Here is a 12,488-nt window from a genome sequence, read left to right on the forward strand (position 1 = left end):
AAGACAGGTACCTAGACACATGTAAGTCCCACAGATGCTGGCCTCTAGCTGTCCCTCTGTGGGATGCACCCTGGCTTCTGGGAGGGATTGAAGCTGGCTTAAAGCCCTCTTTAATATTTTTTTTATGTGTTACCGTTTGATGGGGCACCTGTCCCCATGTCATTTGCTAGCCATGGGTTTCCCTGCTGCAGCCTGTTCATCTACCTCATCCTGGGCACTGCAGGGCCGGCCCCCTGGGCCCCCTGACCTGAGGCCTCTGCCCTCCAGCTCTCACTGCATAGTGTGGTCCAGCCCTGGCTATTAGCTCACAGCATGGAGCCAGGATCCCAGCCAGAGAAGGGGCCCTGCTCATCCAGTGTCCCTGACTAACATGCTGGACACAGATCAGTGCTTCTGACCGAAGCCCAGTCTCACCCCACCTCCCCATGCCACAGGACACCGGGCCCAGGACAATGACCACGAAGTGCAGTCAGTGATGGTCAGTCCTGTTGTTACGCTAGATGGGCTGCAGAGCGGCCACAGGCAAGGAGCCAGTGCTGCGAGTAGGCCAGCTTCCTTCTCTATCCACGCACATGCCTCTACAGAGGTGATTCCAATCTAAGCCAGGAGAAGCCCAAGACCCCCCGTCCCTGCTCTCCCTTGACCAATTCTGCCCAAAGCCCTCACATTCAGCGAGAAGACCCCCTCCCAGAGCTGGACAGAGAGGCGCGGAGTCAAAGGGAAGCTAGGCAGCTGCGTCCCTGTCAACAAACCAGCCGCAGGACAGCTTTCCATCGTGACCTCGGGTTTATTAGTGGTATTAGCGAGTCTTCCCAAGGTCAGCGGCATGCAACACACAGGTTCACCCTCGTCCAGTGGTCCTAGAGCTTAGTTACCGCATGGTAAGGCTTCTTAAGTCACAGTGTTTTCTTCAAGGCCTGGGCCCAAGAGAGACTTCCAGACAGAACAACATCGGTGATTGCTGAGCTCTGCAGGCGGGGCTAGACTACGCTGCACTTGATCTACACGCAAGGAACGCTGCTGCTAACAGCGAAGAGACCAGGCGTGGGGCCCCAGGGACCACAGGTGTCCAGGTGTCCGGTGTGGGTCTGGTGTCCGAGGCGAGAGCGCACATGTGGATGCTTGTGTGCAGACGGAGATTGTGAAGAGGCAGCTGGCCCACAGTGGTGTGAGGCTGCTCAGGGGCGTCCAGGGACCAGTGGACAGGTGAGCATGGACAGCAGATGTGGTCACAGATCATCGGAAAACCCTACTGTCTGAAGAGTGGCTTGTCGGATAAGAGTCAAAACGGTGATATTGTCTAAGTGTGGAGTCTTGAGGTTGTGGACATCACCCTTTATGTAACTCGGGGATGTCTCCTTTCTCAGAAACACAATCACCCAGCTTCAGTGACCGGTCACATCCTGAGAGCTGGCCGCCCATGCTCGGCCATTGTGCACCCTCCCCACAGGAGCCTGAGCTCCTGCAGAGGGTGGGGGCACTGCCACTGCCCCCCACCCTGAGCTCGCTGTCCCCCCGGGGCTCCCTGCACGGCCGTGGCCAGAGGTCCCCACATCCGCCCTGCACACTGGCTCTGCACCACATGGAAGTACAGACAAGCCCTCGCCCATCGTGGTGAGAAAACTCGGGATGCGGCAAAACACTGGACTGTTCTACAGAGACTGCTTCCTGGGACCCTCCTTGAATACAGACATACCCCTTTCAGTCCAAAAAATAAAAGTGGGTGGTGAGGGCATGCCCTTCAGCAGAGCTGGTGTCCTTGGGTGCGCTGTGGGGTCAGGGGTCAGGTCCTGGGTCTGGCTCCCGCTCATCAGGGTGGAGGCAGGCAGCCTAGATGTACAGCGGGGTCTCCTGGCCCGTGAGCAGTCTGAACATGGCGGCAGGCATGGTCTTCATGTGGATCTGCCGATGAGAGAGAGAGGTGGGGGGCTGACTCGGCCCTCCCTGCCTTCACTTCTCCCTCCCCTCCATGCACCCCCAAAAGCAAGCACCGCAAGGCCAGTGGTGCCCAAGCACCCTGAGCACATCCTTGCCAGCAGTCAAGGAAAGGAAGAATGACCTGCCCGAGGTCACCAGCCTGGACGGCAACTCAGAAAGCGTTTACTGCCCCTGCAGACAGATCTGGGCTCCCATCCGGGTTTTTAGAGGGTTTTCCATGAGGTCAAGGGCTGGTCTTCCCTTCACCTCAACCTGACACCGGCTGGGTGAAAAGCTGGACTTTGCCCACGGGAAGGGCAGGCCAGGGTGCCCAGACCTTCTTAGATACTGCAAGGGGCGAGTTTTGCCTCAGCAGGAGAACCAGAGGCTCACACACACAAAGCGCATGTGCTGGGGGCAGGAACCTGGCCTCAGTTGCTGGCACCAACGAGACTGGGCCACCCGCAACACAAAGACGGCTGCCCCGGGAGGCCCACCGTGCGGGACACACACCCCAACTCCCACCAGGGCCCCGGGCTCTGCTCCTACTTCCTCTGAGCACCCTACTCCCCAAGCCAGCCCGGACCCAGCCGTACTCAGGCCCCTGTGGGTGGCTGTGGCTCTAGGGGCCAGGCTGGCCAAACTCCAGGAGAGAGGCCAGGGGTGCAGTCCACCCCTAGGTTGGGCAAGCAGCCCTCAGGACTCATCCAAGTGATCCTGATGGGCCAAATTGGCTGATAGGTTTTCTGACCACAGACTCCCACCGGCACCCCCAGCACTAGGATCTGTGTGATCCAATTAGCTGTTCTGTACTTTGTCAGCCTGTGAGGGTTTTTTCCCATCAGAAGGTTCATTCTCTGTATTTCCTTAATCAGAAACCCTCCCCAAGGCCCAGCAGAACACCAGCTCTAGCTGATCAGCAGCTCAATTCCCAAACATGTTCAGCAATGATGGGAAATGCGGACAGACACTGTCACTCCCAGAGCCAGCCAGTCCAGCATGAGGTCCACCCGGGCTGAAGGGCTTCCCGCCCCAGCCCGCATTCCAGCCTCCCTAATAACCATTACCTTGGGTCTGGAGAGGCGGAAGCATTTCTCTGACTGCCTGCCCGCCCCCAACCCCTATTCCCCAACCTGCTCCCCACCCCCAACTCTCCCACACTACTGATTCCCTGAGAAGCGCAAGGCTGATGGCTGCCCCCAAGCATCTACTTAGGAAAATTGGATTCTACTTTCTCTTAAGTCATTTGTAAAAGGCGGTCAGTGATGCCTACCTGGTCCCTCCTTCCTGAGATTCAGCATCTGCCCCTACTTGGGAAGGGTAACTGCCCCCCACCCCAAGCCTTGTGTGCCTAGTCGCTCAATCATGTTCGACTCTTCACGACCCCATGGATTATAGTCCATCAGGCTCCTCTGTCCATGGGATTCTCCAGGCAAGAATACTGGAGTGGGTTGCCATGCTCTCCTCCAGGAGATCTTCCTGATCCAGAGACTGAATCCACGTCTGCACTGCAGGCTGATTCTTTACTGTCTGAGCCACCAAGGAAGCCTAAAGAATCCTGGAGTGGGTAGCCTATCCCTTCTCCAGGGGAACTTCCTGACCCAGGAATCAAACCGGGGTCTCCTACATTGCAGGTGAAGACCCTGGTCTGATTGTTTGGATTGTTTACCAGCTGAGCTACCAGGGAAGCCCCCTCCCCCCAGCCCTGGGACTTTCACAAAAGCTTGGTAGGTCCCTGTGGCCCCAGGAAATGTGTCCTGACCGATGCAATCTGAAGATCCCCCAGGAGAGAGCACCCCACCCACCCATTTACCCCCAGGCTGTGAAGAGGGAGCCATGCCCCCACACTGCCCCAGAGCCCTCCCTCCGCACATGGCCCCTGGGGTCCCCACCACCCTCAGAACCAAACCCAAACTCCCTGCCCAGCACCTGCCTTCAGACCCGTCCCCTGTGCCACCCACCTCTCTGCTCTGTCTGGTCTGCTCCTTCTGTACTGTGATCACCCAGGCTTCTTCCCGGAAGACCCTCACCTGTTCACCCTGACACCCTGCTACACACAGCCCTATACACACCCCCCCCCCATAATGGGGAGGCCTCTGTGCCAACACTGGGCTGGCACTCCCCCAGCACCTACATCTCCCCCGAGGCACCCTGAGCACCCCCTCCCTCCTGAGCTCCCCCTTGAACCCCCCACCTGGTGCCCATCCTCACACCAGCCTCGTGTCTATGCCAGAGAGCAGCAGAAAAAGGCAGGGAGGGCTGAAGCCAGCAGGGTGGGAGGGGGCAGTGCAGCAGGGCCAGCCTTCAAGTCTCCACCCAGTGCCCACCCATCCTGTTGGCTGCACAGGTAACCAGAGCGAGGAGAGGACATTGAACCCCGTCTGCCATGGGCTCCCCTGGGAGATACAGCCCAGCTCAGCTGACTGGCCCTTGAGGGGCTCTCGGAAGTCCAGTGCACCTACATGCCCTTGGGAATTTGATGTCAGGTCCTAGAGACCTTTGGGTCCCGAGAGCCCAGTTCTGGTTTCAGGCAGTGACCTCTCACCTCTCCCACCGAGTTGGACAGCGCCTGGACGATCTTCTCGTGCGCGGTGGCCACCACGCTCTGCCCATTGATCTCGATGATGCGGTGGCCGACGCGCACACCGCCCCGCTCCGCGATGCCCCCACGCATGAGGCTGCAGATCTAAGTGACACAGGGTTGGGTTGGGGTGTCCCGTCAGTTAAGTGTCCCTGCCCTGCCTACCAGCCTCCTTCTGCCTGCAAAGGTGGGGAGAATTAACCACTGGAAGGATGAAGCCCTCAGGACAGATGCTCCTACAAATGCTCTGCTGACTTAACAAACTGAGAGGTTAATGATTTAGAATGTGCTTGGAAATGGCTGTGGGAGAACCTGCCTCTCCATCCTGAGGCCTCTGCTCCTGGATCACGGTGGTACACAAGTAAAGCCCGTTCTGGAAGATTCTCCAGCAGCCACTCTGCTCTTTCTGGTGAACACAGTCACTGCTACCCCGGCCAACAAATTTACCTCCCCACACTCCTGCACCAGGTAGTGATGGGGGAAACTGTCTCCTTGGCGGTCTGGTTTCTGGGCCGCTCTCCTGTTGTGTTCCCAGGGGGAGGGGACATACACATCCCCCTCACCTGACACCATGCATCCTACAACCTCCTCCTGCGCTGGCCTAAGCAATATGGAAATGACCAGCCTCCTCTCTTCCATCCTCTGTGGCAAAGTCCCAGCCTACTGGGACCTCTGCAGAAGGAACCACTCAGGAAACAGAGCTGGTACAGATCAAAGAGAAGGTGGGACTCTGGAGGGAAGAGTCCTAGCTGAGGAACAGGCAGAGTTTTCAGCCAGACCAACATTTATTCAGCCTAGCATCTCCTACTCCTGGAGGGGCTCCTGTCCTGCCTCCAGTGCCTAGGGTCACGGCTGGCACAGTGCCAGAACTGTATGCGAAGCTCTGAATGGGTGAGTGAATGAATGAACACAGGAATGCGCAGGTGTCTTTCAAACACCTGACTGACGCTGCCATTGGCTGCGTGCGGGTCCCAAATGCAGAGGTAGGAGGGCTCTGGCCTCCACTCCAAAGCAGGGGGTCTGCAGAGGACACCACCACCAGGATGGGGTGCCCTGGGGGGCTGGAGGGACCCATTCCACCCACACACTGGCCCACCCACCCTGCCTGGCCTGGCTGCTGGCCGGGACCTGCTCCATCAGACAGGAGCTGTTCTGGGGCAGGGGGGCAGGGGGCATGCAGACAGCTGCCCCTGCCCCCTGCACCAGCCATCCACAGGCACGGCAGAGGCTGCCAAGGGCTGAGTGGACTCACGATGCCATTCTGCACGCTGAAACCCAGCTGGTATTTGAGGTCCGGCCGCTTGATGAGGACAGTGGTGACTGGCGGGCAGCTGACGATGTTGAGCTTCACCTGAGTCTGGTTCTTCAGACCCTATGAGCAGGAACATGAGGGTCTGAGATGCTGCTAGAAAGACAAGCTCTGGGGCCCAGGCTGGGGGTGAGCTGGCTGCAAGGCAGAGCCCTAGGCACAGAGAACCCGAGGCAGGTCCCTCTAGGCACCCAGGTCCCCCTGTGCGTGGATGCAGGCCTCACCCTGACCCATCCCAGGTGGCAGTGTGTCGGGGCTCCCTCTGCTCTGGTGTGCCCTTTGACCTGGGCAAGAACAAGCTGCCCCCAGGGACAGAGGCCAGGCTCTGAGCACCCCTGTGCACAGCCAAGAAGCTGACACCTGATCACCCTCAGGGGCTCTCACCAGGCTGTGTGCAGGGAACTTCCTGTTTGCAAAGACAAGGAGGTCCCCATCCAGAAAACAAAGTGTCCTCCAGAGAAGGACCCTTGTGCTGGGGGCAGGGCAAGGAAATCTGCCAGCGGGAGACTCGTGTCTACACTGAGACAGGCCAGTTCAATTCAAGGGCCACCTCAGGCCCCAGGGGAGAGTGAAAGCTGCGGTCACAGTCCTGGGACTCAGTGGAGGGAGGGGGAGGGGCCTGGCCTGAACATGGCTGCAGGGAACTCCTCCCCCATGTACATGCATGCACACACACATATGCACGCATACACACAAGCCTCCATCACAGCCCAGGTGAGAAAACTAGCCCAGGAGCTTCAGCCTGCAGAGGGAGGGTCCTGGCCGGCCCAGCTTCAGCACCTCTGATGGAGGCCTCTTATATGTCTCTCTGTCTATCTAGCTACATGATACCCACTGGGTCCCCAGGTCCAGAAGCCAACTCACAGAACTTCATCTGTGAGTGACAGTGGGGTGGGGGTCCATCCTCCAGCCCCGAGACCACAGTGCATCATTTGATGAGACACCTGCAGGTCCTCTGGTCAGATGGGGAGAGCAACACCCCAGCTCATATCCAGGCTGAGGACCCACCTCCTCAGGTGCCCAGGAGGTGTGACTATCAGTGACAAGTCCCAGGCAAACCAGGACAACCTGGTCACCTGACAGCTACAGGTCCTCAGGCCTTTCCTAGGATCACTGTGGTTCAGGAGCCAGCTGAGAGCAGACAGCGCCTCCTTCAAGATCCCTACCGTGGGGGTGGAGGGCAGGTCCCTCTTTGATGTGTCAGGGACGTGGTGCAGTCTTGGGTTCAAAGTCGTTGGGTGGGTCTCTCTGGGCTCAGCCTCCCTGTGGGTCAGTGGGGATTACAAAACATCGAGGATAAAGTGAGGGGCCCTGTGCCCACCTTGATGATGCCCTGGCAGGTGGCGAGTGGCAGCCCTACCAGGCTGGTGCCGTTGATGGACATGATCTGATCGCCGATGCTCAGCTTCCCTGAGCGGGCGGCCGGGCCTCCATTCATCATGTTGGCCAAGATCACAGTGGGCAGGATGGAGCCCCAGCCTGACTCCACCACCACCACACCCAGGATTTCGCCCTTGTGCTTCTCCAGCTGCAGCTGCAAGGTAATCGGCAGAGTAAGAGAGGCCTGCCTGAGACAGGGCTGGGGCAGGCCTCTGCCCAGCACCCACAGAAGGACCAGCCCCACCCAGGCCCTCCAAACCAAGGCCACAAATCCTGGCCCACCCACCATCCCCCTGGCCTCTACCAGCTCCAGCTCCCAAGCTCTCTCAGGGCCCACCCCACCATCCTGTGAACCCAGAGCACAGATCACCCCCTGTCCCAAGCTTGGCTCCATGTGTCCAGGCTCCCCTCACCCTCCCAGACCCACAGAGGCCAGAGGCACATTTTCAGAATCCAGACACAAACCCTGCCAGGCCTCCAAACTCATCCAGAAAAGTTCTTCATTTTCTCTCCGCCTCTCAGATCACTCTCAGAGAGCTGCCTGTCAAGCACTCCTTCATTTTCTCTCCACCTCTCAGATCACTCTCAGAGAGCTGCCTGTCAAGCACTCCTTCACTCAGCAACAAGCCAGGATTGTTCACCCATGCACAAGCAGGCAGGGTACAGGCCACCCCGGGATTCGCGCCTCTGTCTCAGGAGAACTTTCTAGAGAGCCCTGAGCAAGCCCATGGGAGCCTGTCAAGGCCCTACTACGGGAGGCTTCCTAGCCCACTCCCACGCGCCTTCCAGAAACAACACCAGGGGCTGAGCCCTCGGCTAAGAGCAGAAGTAAAGGGCACAAGTTCAGGGTCATCAAGACGGACTGTCGGCAGCTCCTCTGCTGTAACAGCACCACACTCTTCACACACAAGTACTCGCTGCGAAGGCGGGAGCCAGAGGGACACTGGCCACACACCAGGAAGGCTCGCCCTGGCCGCCCGCCCAAGAGCCCCTTCCCGTCCCCGGTCGCCCACCTCCTTGCAGTTCTCCGAGTTGGAGAAGTGGATGAGGTCGTCGTTGTACATCTCCTGGGTGTTGATGATGTCACTGTACTCCTTCTGGCTCAGGTCCTCGGGGTTGATGCCATTGGCCCGCAGGAACTCCTGGTAGGCCACGCTGAAGGCCTGGCCGATGGACTGGGCGATGAGCTGAGCCTTCAGGAGAGGGAGGGGACGGAAGAGGGTCGGCTACTGGAGACAGGCAGGCCCACAGGCCTGGACAGGGAGGGGGGCCCTGGCTGGGCTCCAAGGAGCTGCAGAGAAATGTGGCCCGGTCTCTGTGGGGGGAGCCCTTCTGCTGCTGGGCACCCTGCCTGCCCCCACCCAAGCTGCCCTAAACCTCAGACATCCTAAGACAAAGCCTATGTCCAATAAAGTCTGAGGAGATTATGAATTATTTGCTAATGACCATAATTCTGTTGCTTTCCCTGGTGACCATGTTGTATTTTCTTTACAGTCATCTTATTCCAAATGCAGCCTGGAGGTGCATCCTGTCAGGGAGCATCACAGAAGCTGTCAGTCATCCACCCAGTATTTACTTCTCACAGCAGCAGGACCCAGTCCATCGGGGCGGGAGTGGGGGCAGGATGTGTGCCAGTCATGCTCGTGGGGGTGTAGATGTGCCAAAGTGAGGCCAACGAGAAGCCGGGGCCCTTGGGGGCAGGGCACGGGGCAAGGCACAGAGGAACTCACTTCCTTCTACTTCTCTTTTTCATATATATATATATATATATATTTTTTTTTTTTGGCCATGTCACACAGCATGTGGGATCTTAATTCCCTGCTCAGAGATCGAACCTATGCCCCCTGCATGGAAGCAGGGGAGTCTTAACCACTGAACCACCAGGGAAGTCCCCACACTTCTTTCTACTTCAACAGGACCATTTCTATGGACTGGGTTGGACCCCTAACACTGCAGAGGTCTGGACACTGAGCAGCGCTGCACGGGCTGACACGCCACCTGCTGGTGTGCAGATGAAGGGCCTTGAGAGGCGAGGGTAAAGACCCAAAGAGCTGGGAGAACAGTGCGACCCTCGGCAAAACCTCAGGCCAACATGACCCAAAACACGTGGAATTGAGGGTCTGGCCCAAGTCCCATTCTTGCTCTACATGCTGCACGATTCTCAGGCTGCAAACAAATAAGCCTTTGTGAAAACCGGGCTGGGCCAGGTAACAGAGCCAGAGCTCGGAGCCCTCTGATGCTAGACCACACGGCCTTCCCAAATTGGGCCCCGAACAGTCTGCAGAAGAGAAGCCCACGTCCACTCAACAGGACCCAGCCCTGCTCACCCCTGGAGCTGCGTCCTGGCAGTTTGGCCGCTCCGCTCAGAGGGAGGATTGAGTGTGCTCAGTCGCAGGTGTGGAGCCCTAGAGCCACCAGGTGGCGCCACTGGCCCAGATGCGTGCAGAGCCCAGTGAACAGCGCTTGGCAGAGGCTCAGGCCAAGCAGAGGATCCTGGCCTCCAGGAGGAGGCTGGTCCGTGGGTGGAGGGTGAGAGCGCCCCAGAGGCCCAGACCTGCCCTGACCCGCTGGGGTCTCAGGTTTGCTGGCACCGACCACCCCCAGGCCTCTGACTGGGGTCCACTGACTAGGAAGGGATTGAGCATCACCCGTGTTCCCCTCACCCACTGCCCTGAGCCTGCCCTTTGAGCTTTACCTGGACGGCCCCCCCACCACCTGGGGAGCTTCTGGGGAATGAGGTGGTACATGCCCGAGCTCCGTGGGGCTCACTCCGCGAACCTCAGCATCTTCCCACCACCTGCTGGCTGCAGTCTCCCATCCCCCATCTGCCCTCGTCCTGGCAGCCGACCCTCTGAGTCCCAAGGGCCTTCCCTTGTCCTGTCCCCAGGGTCACAGCCAGGGCCATGAGCCCAGAAGGTAGGCAGGTGTCGTGGGCCTCCCCAGGGGGCAATGGAGGCTGGCACTCAGAGGGGCCTGCTGCAGGTGGGTGAAGGTGGAGGGAGGCTGCCCTGCCCCCAGCACTCACCTCTGTGGCTCATCTGTGCTGGCTTCCACTTAACAGAGGGGAAACAGGGACTCTGAGGGGGCTACCAGAGTTCTAGCAGCCATGTTCCATTTCCCCCTTCTGCTTGCATGGGACCCTTGGATACTTCACTCATCCTGGCAGCCCACCTGGTGGGGCCATCATCAGGGCCCAACTCTCCAGAGGGCTGCTCTTCTCTCATGCCCCTCCCAGTCCATCTTTCCCACACACATTCAAGGGCCACTTGGAGCCCCACACACTCCTGCCTTTGCTCTCAGCCTCCTCTCCCAATGAGAAACCAAGACCACAGCAGCACCAGGACATGGCAGGCAGCTCGGACACTCCTCCTGCTCCCAGCACAGGCAGGCTGTTCACCTGTGTCCTGCCTCACCCCCCATCAACCACGGCCCTTCTCCAGGACCCATCACTAACCCCCATGCCAAGTCTCTGAGATGCGTCAAGCTATGAGCCACACAAATATGTCCATGCAGGAGTCCACAGACATCTGTGTAAGGTGAAAGGAACATGAGTGTGCACTAGTGCGTCTGTATGTAAACTCCCTCTCCTATCAACATCATTGCTTCAAAGCACTCACACTTGACTTCAACTTCTTAGCAGAAACATCACTGCCCCCAGCCACCCTGCTCAAACCTGAAAACACCGGGACCCTACTCCACTGCTCCAGGTTTTAGACACACCCTCAAGTCCCTTGGTGACTGAGAATGCCCCTTCCAAGTGTCCATGGAGGAGAGAGAATGTATTAAAATCGTACCCTGGCAACAGCCATAAGAACAGCTCAGCACTGCCTCCGGGGTGGTCCTGAGTCAGATCTGCCCAGGCATCCCAGAGACCACTCTCACTTCCTGCCCTCCTGCTCCCTTCCCCTGTCCCTTTCTCCCTCTTCCAGGCTCAGAAAGATGCTCTCATCCCACCCAACACAGGAGTCAGCGAGGTCATGGTCTCTTAGTGAGTCTGTAGTATTTTAAACATCAAAATTAAAGTTGACCTCTGAACAAAACAAAGGTTATAGGCACTGACCCTCTGAACAGTCTAAAAAAATCCATGTCTAACTTTTCCAGTCAGCTCTCTGTACCCAACCAGTCAATCCTACAGGAAATCAACCCTTAATATTCATTGGATGGACTGAAGCTGAAGCTCCAATACTTAGGCCACCTGAGGCGAAGAGCCGACTCATTGGGAAAGACCCTGATGCTGGGAAAGATTGAAGGCAGGAGGAGAAGGGGATGACAGAGAAACAATGGTTGGATGGCATCACTGACTCAGTAAACATGAGTTTGAGCAAACTCCACGAGATAGTGGAGGACAGGTAAGCCTGGGGTGCTGCAATCCATGGGGTCACAAAAAGTCAGACGTGACTGAGCAACTGAACAACAATTTATAATCAGCCCTCTATACCCACAATTTCCCTGTGTCCGCAATTTGGGATCCGAGGATTCAAGCAAAACGGCTTGTGCAGCTCTGCAGCATCTACAGCTACAAAGGTCTAGGTAAGTGAGCCCTCATGTTCAAGCCCATGTTGTACAAGGGTCCCACTGGATTTTCCAGCTCCTTATGGCCTGAAACAGCTGTGAGCAAAAGCAGAGATGCCTTCCCATTAACAACCCTCCCCGTGCAGGGGTGTGATCCTCAACAGAAAAGTGAGTTGGAGCTACTGTATTTGGGAAGAACAAGCTTTTGCTAAAGGACCTAGTCAGAAAGCTCCTCAGCCTATTTAACTAGGATTCTTCTTACAAACTCCTCAAAAACTCATTTCATGAAGTGAAACAGAGCTGTGCCCATGGTCTCTGCAAATTCCAAGAGTGTTACAAAAATCACTGCTTCTGCTGGGAGTGTCGTGATGGTGCACAGGATCCCCACCAGATACAAGGTTTCCTGGGACACTTCGGAGCCTGTGGGGCCCAGGCCACTGGGAGGGAACATCACGCCTGCACATTTACTCACGTCCTCGGACTCGAACACGTGGCAGATCATCTTATACTGCTTCTTCCCCTCCTGGGCCCCAGGGGTGGTCTCAATACAGTCCTGGGAGGCAGAGCGCGGCATGCGGCGTCTGGCCATCAGCACCACAATGTTCCCAATGTCCGCGATGTAGGAGATGGTGCGCAGGGCATGGTCCATCATGGTCTCCTGCCGGGAGAAGGGGAGAGGAGGAGAGGGCTTGTGTTATGGGGAACAAGCCCTAGAAACACCTGAGGTTGGGGGGTCCCATCATGGTCTCCTGCCGGGAAGGGAAGGAGAGCCCAGGTTACAGGGAACAA

General features: G+C 57.7%; 1 protein-coding gene across 6 annotated transcripts in view; it reads right to left on the reverse strand.

The window, feature by feature from the left end:
- Window positions 1-767: 767 nt before the first annotated feature.
- The window catches only part of APBA2 (amyloid beta precursor protein binding family A member 2), a 129,659-nt gene continuing 117,938 nt past the window's right edge, over window positions 768-12,488 (reverse strand). For all 6 annotated transcript variants that reach the window (XM_070477672.1, XM_070477669.1, XM_070477671.1 and 3 more), the window contains 6 exons: window positions 12,172-12,357; window positions 8,201-8,380; window positions 7,129-7,341; window positions 5,751-5,870; window positions 4,463-4,603; window positions 768-1,902 (listed from right to left, as the gene is read on the reverse strand). In XM_070477672.1, coding sequence (XP_070333773.1) covers window positions 1,831-1,902; window positions 4,463-4,603; window positions 5,751-5,870; window positions 7,129-7,341; window positions 8,201-8,380; window positions 12,172-12,357 — 912 coding nt within the window. In that variant the 3' untranslated portion in view covers window positions 768-1,830. The remainder of the gene's footprint in view (window positions 1,903-4,462; window positions 4,604-5,750; window positions 5,871-7,128; window positions 7,342-8,200; window positions 8,381-12,171; window positions 12,358-12,488) is intronic.

The sequence above is a fragment of the Odocoileus virginianus genome, chromosome 16, assembly GCF_023699985.2.
Source record: "Odocoileus virginianus isolate 20LAN1187 ecotype Illinois chromosome 16, Ovbor_1.2, whole genome shotgun sequence".
NCBI classification, from domain to species: Eukaryota; Metazoa; Chordata; class Mammalia; order Artiodactyla; family Cervidae; genus Odocoileus; species Odocoileus virginianus.